The sequence below is a fragment of the Salvia splendens genome, chromosome 11 (assembly GCF_004379255.2).
Source record: "Salvia splendens isolate huo1 chromosome 11, SspV2, whole genome shotgun sequence".
NCBI lineage: Eukaryota > Viridiplantae > Streptophyta > Magnoliopsida > Lamiales > Lamiaceae > Salvia > Salvia splendens.
The window spans coordinates 28,806,792-28,815,166 of record NC_056042.1 but is presented as its reverse complement, the minus strand read 5'-3'; the positions used below and the strand labels follow the sequence as shown (position 1 = coordinate 28,815,166).

Sequence of the window (8,375 nt, the reverse complement as noted above, 5' to 3'; positions counted from 1 at the left end):
ACTAACTCCTAGTTCGGTCGAATGCTGAGACCGAACTGCTGGACTTTACCGATCAGCTCTTGCCGATCTGAGAGGAGAGCTTGACTGGTCGGCTTTTACCGAGCTGTAGGCTGAGTCCGAACTCTTGGGTCGTGCCGAACTCTTTGGTGCCGAACAGATACTCTTTCTTGGGCTCTGGGCTGATGGGCCGTCACTGTTATTGGGCTTGCCATTAGGGTTTAGTTCGTACCCCATCACCAAGAAATAAGGTGACTACTGGTTAGATACATGTTGATACAGTTTTTTGTTTTTGGAATTATAATTACTACTTCCACCACAAGAAATAGGAGTATCTTTTTTCCTCTAAATTTTCATATTAACCATCACTAATTGAGGAAGAATGAGGAAAGTATTCGCTTAGGCCAATTGCTAATATAATTATCGTATATTGATTTTGTTTAATTTATGAATATATTTAAAATTATAAAAATATTTCGTAGTATACTATTGAAATTGCTGGGGCCGTGATCACTGGTGCATTGAGTAAGACTTGGATAATAGGTGTCCAAAAAAAAACATAATGATTTTTCTAAATTTTGATGCCCTAGCCACAGAAATTAAAACCAAAAATGACCAAGGCATTTATATTATAGAAAAATTCAATCCTCATTCCTCACCACCTATTGTCATCCAATCATCTTATAATATTTCAATTTGTGTTGATGGTTGCAGTGAGAGTTATTGAATAAATGAAGTCTTGAAGGTGAATTAATTTATTTTCACATGTTGGTGATGATCTGCTGCTGAGTTATTGCACTTTGGTTTTGTGTATGTGTATAAAATGCAAAAACCATGCCACAGATGTTTGCGTGGCTCTCCTCAACTTATGTTCTGGGCCCTACTGCCCTCTCCATTATACTTGAACCGACTAAAATTGTCTGAAAACATTGAATTTTGTTCGTGTTTTTTTATGACATGTTATCCGATATGATCATTGGATTTTGGTGAAGTTTTATCTGATATAATAGCCGATGAATTATACTATCTGATGAGTTGCATGATATCATCCAATTTATAAGGACAAAAGTTGTTTAGTTGAAACTTATCAACAATCTATCAGAGAGAGCAATACCAAAATGTGAAAAACTATAAGTCATACTCCCTCAGACAACGTGAGTTTTAAAAATTAAAAAATGTGATGAATAGTGAAAAAGTTAATGAAAAGTAAGTATAATGATTTTATGAATGTATTGATATGATAAAATAAGACATTATTTCGTTGACAGAGGGAATATATTGGTACAACATAAACACTAGCTAGTAGTACTTTAAAACTGAAAACACTCAATACTGAAATGTATTTACACCAATACACAAATAAATTGAATATCTTCTTCTTGCATCATCACATAAATACACAAACCAACAAATGAATATATCAAAAAAATGGGAATAGAAAAGAAAGAAAAAAAGGGAAATCTTCTTGTGTGTGCATGACACTAGTAGTACTATCTAACACATGCAGGCAAACAATCCAACATCAGACATACACAGACAACCTTCACAAACTGCAACTTATCACACAAATGAAACAAACCATATCACCATCTCCACTTCATTCAAACTTGCTACTTGTTGCCATCATCCTTGGCTTCTGTAGGAGCCGCCGTCTTTGATTTCCCGGTGATGGCTTTCCTCGCCTTCACCAGCGACTGCTTCACGATCTTAACAAGAGACTGCTTCTGAGTCTTCACCTTAGTTTCAACAGTTTCCTTTACTGTCTCATCAACTTTTTTCTCTTCCACCAATTTGGCTTCATCTTTTGCTGCCTCCTCCGGTTTGATGTCTTTGGCTGTCGCTTCATCTCCACAGGCCTTTTCGACAGCTTCAGTTTGTGGCTTTGCCTCAGCCTCTACCAATTCTTCAGCCACAACACTTTTCTCTTCTGCCACATCACTTTTTGGTTCAATCTTCTCAGCCTCAGCACCTTTCTCTTCTGTTTTCACATTCGATTCTACTTTATTTTCTTTGGTTTGGGAAGCCGGATCAGCCTCAGATTTGGCTGGCTCAGCAGAACATTCAGTTGGTTCGGCCCCTTTCTCTACTTGCTCAACTGCCTCTTCGACCACTTGAGCAGGCGTTTCTTCGGCCTTTTCCTCTTTCTTCTCAATAACCTCAGCTGGCTCATCAACCACTTTTGCTGGCTCCTCCAACTTCACTTCACTAGACTCCTCAACACACTTTTCCTCCACTTGCTTCTCAGCAGGAGCAGGCTCAGGTTCTGCTTCGACCACTGGAACATCCTCGACTTTCTTGTCATCAACCTTTTCTTGAGCTGATTCAACCTTATCATCGAGCTTCTCTTTCGTTAATTCCTCTTCCACCGGCTTCTTATCCTCGACCTTTTCTTGAGTTGGTTCGGGAGCAGCCTTCACATCTTCGACCGCGACAGCCTTATCCTCAGCAACACCATCCTTGACATCACCCTCAATTTTCTTCTCCTCTATCTTTGCTTCTGCTGATTCACACTCTGCTTCAACTTTCTTCATCTGAACATAAGAGAAAACAATCAATTTGGAAAAAGAGAACAGATTAAGGAAGCTCAAACCCTCCCACAAAACAAGAAAATACTAATTGATGCAACATATGATCAGTTTTTGAGAATTGCTAGCTATAGGTATTCTAAATTCTCTAATCAAGATTGCCTAAACTAAGCAACTAATGTACACATACATGTCCCAAGATTACACAAACTAAGCAAATAAGCAAAAAGGCAGCAAGCACCACAACCAAAAATTAGAAACACAGCAAAAGGGCAAACATGATTTTCAGGTTTCTAGAGCTAATTAGAACTATTTTAGCCATCTCTAGCCATAAACTAACCAAAGCAACAATTTTTCAACACAAAAATAGCACAATTAAACAAAAAGGAAGGAACAAACAGCATACCTCAGCAGGGGCAAGATGATCTGATGCAACAGTCTCAGTAGCCATGGATTAATAATGATGGGAAATGAAGAAAGCTGAATGAGAAAAGAAAGTGAGAAGAAAAACAAGTACTAAACCAGGAAAAAAAGAAAGGAATGAGAAGGTTGGCAACAACCACAAAAGCAGGGGGGGTGGGGTTGGGGGCTCAAAAGCAAACACACACTGCACAGAGTAGAAAAAACCACACCACTCATATACAATGTCACATGCTTGATGATCTGTCAAGCCCAATTCAGTGGAAATCCATATTAATTAAATAAATAAAAAAGAGCTGTACACATAAATATCAAATGTATAATTTAGCAGCAAGAATCCAATGGCCATACTGGAAATTCTTGAATTTTTGTGAAACAAATGTTAGGGAGTAGGCGCTGTCATTGTAAAAGTAACAAGCTTTATCATGGGACCATATTTGCGTAACGGATTAATATTATTTTTTTTGCCCAACAGTTGTCTGATTTTTGTCGGTTATGAACAACCCCAAATTTGGATTTGAGTTTTTTTTATTGTGATTATTGTTAGTGGCCTATTTTATTTGTGCTATTTATCAGGAAAATAAGGTTTAATTATAGTGATTAGTTGTGTAATACCTGTCATAGAAGAGAAGTAAAGGCAAATTTTCAGTCCAGATAGAATTAAAAACAAACGTTATACCTGTCAATACACACAAATTTGGTGACGTGATTGTTGATGAAGCCATGAAAATTGAAATTTTAAAATGTATATTTATATTTACACATAGTAGCGTTAGTTTTAGATTGAAGCGAACATTTGACTATAGCTAGACTATAGAATATAGGAAGAAAAATTAGTTATAGTCCAATCATATCCAAAAAAACAGTATCTTTCTCTATTCTAGAGTAAAACAAAGGTATAAGTAAGGTATTTTAATTTCTTAATCAAGGTGATCACAAGGTATTTGATTCTCTGGCTTGAAAAAAGCTTTTCGAATTATGAAGTTTGTTTGCTAAACGAAACAAGCTTAGTATTCGACTTGTTGAGCATCTTGGAACGAAAATATACAAATCTTAACCATATCATGCTAGGGACGTGATCGATTCAATAAGTGAAATTCTGTCAAAAATCAAAGTAAATTTCAGTAATTGAATCTTTTGATGTAACTGTTAGATTTATGTCACGTGTCATCTAATAATGTAACTTAGCTAATAATGTACTGTTTGAGTAAAAAAAATAAAGTAGCATTTTTGTCTAATAATATAGCTTGGCTAATAATTTAATATCTTAGTCTAATAATGTAGCTTATCACAACCATCCAATGACTGAGATTTGCTTTGATTTTTGACAGAATTTCACATATTGACCATAGTGAGCTATGATGTTATATTTCTTTTTTATAATTGGGAGAATTGTATTTAATATTATCTAACCACTTTTATTTGTCTTAAGTATATTTTTTTAAATAAATAATTGAGAGGTTTAATGTATGTGATAAACAAAGTTTGAGACTCTATTGAAGGCTAAATTGAGGCAAGCATGAGTGCAACAGTATTTGGTTTAGCTCGATTCGATTACATTAAGTGGCACTTGCGGCTCGAGAAATGAATTTGAGGAGGTAAACAAAAATTGAGATGAAATAAACCAATAGCATGTTTTTTTATACTAAAAAAGAAATACCATACACCAATACATGTACCAATGGTATCCCTTACTACAACAATTGCTTTATATGAATATTCATATTCATATTAGAGGGGGTCCATCGAATATTGGGTATTATCTGAAGCAATCCAAAAATTTAGGGTTTCAGATACTCGACAAATCAGGTATTGGGTTTAGGATTATGTGTTCATTTTTAGTGTGTATTCAAAAGCCGTACATCAATTTTTGTCTTGTTGAATTCACCCTACCCATTCAAAACTTGCTACGTCATCCACACTCCTAAGTGATTTTTCATTCGAGTAACATAACATAACATAACATAACAAAACTACTATTTACCTTCGCTTCTTTCTTGGATGATAGGCTATGAATGATTTATGGAAAAATTGTTTGGTGTTATTGTTGGTTGTTGATATAGAAAGATGGCTCTTTGATTTATATTTTAGTCATTCTCATAAGCTCTAATTAGAGAAATGTTTCATGAATTTGCTTAGTATACGAGAATTAAAAAGAGCATAAGAGAATGATTTGATACATTGCATTTATGTCGAGTCATGCTTTGATGTGTAAATGTGTGGTTGAATTTCATATTTGATGTTAAGTAGAAATCATTGACGTGGTTCAATAAATATTTGAGCCACTTGACCATATTATATGTTTGTTTTACAATTACAATAAATTTGGAGAGCGGATAAAAGCTTATCTTGCTATCTTTTCTTATTTGTGTGTCCTTCAAATTTGAGCTCTTAATTATATGTTTGTTTTACAATTTCATTATCATACAAAGATGTCACATTTAGGTAATAGTTTTATGGAAATGCAATTGTGTGTTGATGTGCCACAATCTAGTTAATCTCGATTGGCCTATGATTAGAGGTTAATCTCGATTCTGAGTTAGTGGGCTTATATGTCCAAAAACAGTTGAGCCTTAAACCAGTGATAACGGGTAGCACTGCGTACATTTTCACATTAGAATTTTTTTAGTACATAGATTACCTTTCTCTACTCTAAAGCTAGACTTATTTTCTGCAAATTACTTAGGATTCACCTACAGATTTGATTCTTTTATTTATTATAGAAGTTATATTTTATTTTTTATACAATTTAATCATTGGTAGCTAAAGATTTTACAGTCCTGAGATTTTGTATGATTAATTAGATTTATATTTTTTATTTTATTAATTCCAAATTTTCCCTAGAATTACTGGTTTTTGATTCTTGGTATCTGATTTCAAGTTTAGATAGCTGGCCGCATTTTTTTATTTAATTTTTTTATAGTTCGCCACTATTGATGCATGCTAGTTGTTCTATTTAAGATTTTGTGATTTTACATGGTCGATGGAATTGAGGTTTCTTGGCCCAAGTCCAATAAAACAGTGTCTTACTTTACATAATTTACTTATTGGGCCTGACATTTCTATGTCCTAATAAATCTAATCTCTTAGTATAAGTTACACCACTGAAACTATAAATATTTATTTATGCAGCACCTATTTTTTGAAACCCATTTTTGTTTGCAATGATACTTTTTGCTTCATTGTAAATTGCTGGATGATTGTTTTTCAAATGAAAACACTTGCAATCTCTGATGCCACGATGTTATTATAGTCATATAAAATGGATGGGCTGAATCGGCCCAAACATCTCACGCTTAATTTTTATAGATCCACATAGTATTTGACCATTAGAATGTGAGTTTTCTATTAAAAAATTTATTGATAAATAATTTGAAATTTAAAAACTATGTCACGGTGAATTCGTCATGTTACAGTAAAAACGAACTCGAGACTCTTGGTTCACCTACATTGTGCTAGCACACATCAGTTTTCTAATTAAATCACTATTTGTATGTTATAGTCTTATAGATGTATCCCGGTCCTAGTAATTATAGATTTGTCACACTGCTAGTAATTCAATTAATTTGAGTAGAATTAGACACACTAAATTAGGGGTTATTTCCCCACTAATGACACCTCTAGGGTTCATTAGCCATTGTCCAATAAGATTTTGACAAATAACTCCACACTTGCATTGATTGACAAGACTCAACTCAAAGTTAGAATGTGAAAATAGTCGTAGTTAGGACCATAATCACATTTAATTTAAAAGGGCTATCATTTTAATGTGAGAAGAAAGCCCTCCATCATTTTCCCACTACAAAGCAAAAAGCATCTTGTGTAATTATTCTTACTTGGGGGACAAAGGGTGCATTTCAACGACAACACCTTTTAGTAATTGATTGACTTAACGTTATAATTCCCATTTCTTTTATTTTTCAAGAAAAAGAGTGTTTAGCTTCTTCATTTAACTAGGATTACAAGTCAATCTCCACAATAATTCCCCTTTAAGCCTATTTTTTTAGTATTTTATATGTGGCCAATGTTATGTAACTTGTAAAAACGACCGATGTGAGTTTATAATGATTGTTATCGCGAGATTAAGTTTCCATAAAAGGCAATTAAGGGATAGAGTGGATGGATTTGGTGTCATAATCATCATCATAAAAGAAGGGCTTATGGGAGATTGACAAGACGGAGCATAATTAATTAGTTTTAGTTATGATTTAACTAACACTTATAAAATATGCATGTGGTTATGTTCCCTAACGATACTATTAATGGTCCATCTTAATAGTGTCATCTCAATTGGACCACTAATCCAATTCCCTCTATTTCAATGTTCCCCACGGGTAATGTGCAATGTTTCTTTGGATTAGTCTTCCCATTTTATTGCTAATTTATCATTATACGGATTAGTCTTTGCATACATGACAATCTAATATGATTCAAGAATCTAATTAAACACATAGCGTGGCATTTAATTTAAAGATAATTGTGTTAATAATTAATGTGTAAGAATAGTATTGACTGACATCAGAAGAGCATATTTATGAACTCATCTAGTCTATAATATAGGTTAATCAAACACTAATTCTATTTGCATATGTCAACTTCAACGTAAAAATGTCCATGTGCTAAACTCTCAACAATAAATATGCATGATTATAAGTTTGAAATCTCAATTATATTTCATTTAATTTTTTATGATAATATTAACTCTAAGAAGTAAGACACGTGTATGGTATATTACAAGGTTGATGATAATAAATTATGAACATACAAAAAATGGTCATGCTAATTCCCATTTCCGATCACTATATTTGATGAGACACAGGGATGAGTATGGCTGAGAATGGTTATTTCTTTTGACATAGTTTCTACATATTTTGAATAAAAATATGTGGAGCAAGCAGCCAAGTATTAACGTGGACACAAGCTGAGCCATTATCCTTTTATGTGTCTTAATCTTTTTGTCAAAAAGTTATGAGATTCTTCCATAAAAGATCTCTTCGAAGAGAGAAGACTAGACAGTAGACATCGAGTCATAAAAATTTACATCAAATTTGTTCGACGCATTATTGCTCTTTCTTATCAATTAGTTGTCCCAACAATGTTACAAGGGAGCCCTTTGAAATGTAGAAGTAAAAACTAATGTATCTATATGTGTAGGAATATATTAAAATCTGAATAATTTTTTATTATATGACTAAGATTAAATCACAGTCCTCGGACGAGATCATGGCATGTGACATCATCGATTTAATAAAATATAATTTGATAATGAAGGATAATTCACTTATGTATATATACACATGATAATTTACCTATGAGGATGTATTATGCGTCCACTTCATCTCTACTAAAATATCTTAAACTTCAAACTATGTATAATTAACTTGATTTGAATTATTTTTACACATCATATATCAAAGTGAAAATAAATTTATG

The 8,375-nt window shown here is 33.3% G+C and overlaps 1 protein-coding gene across 1 annotated transcript; it reads right to left on the bottom strand.

Annotated features, from left to right (window-relative positions):
• Nucleotides 1-1,357: 1,357 nt before the first annotated feature.
• On the bottom strand, nucleotides 1,358-3,114 carry LOC121756511 (fruit protein pKIWI501-like). The gene is made up of 2 exons (XM_042152074.1): nucleotides 2,929-3,114; nucleotides 1,358-2,528 (listed from the first exon to the last, which is right to left on the bottom strand). Exons 1-2 carry the CDS (start codon nucleotides 2,971-2,973, stop codon nucleotides 1,608-1,610), a joined length of 966 nt encoding a protein of 321 aa, XP_042008008.1. The 5' UTR covers nucleotides 2,974-3,114; the 3' UTR covers nucleotides 1,358-1,607.
• Nucleotides 3,115-8,375: the final 5,261 nt, after the last annotated feature.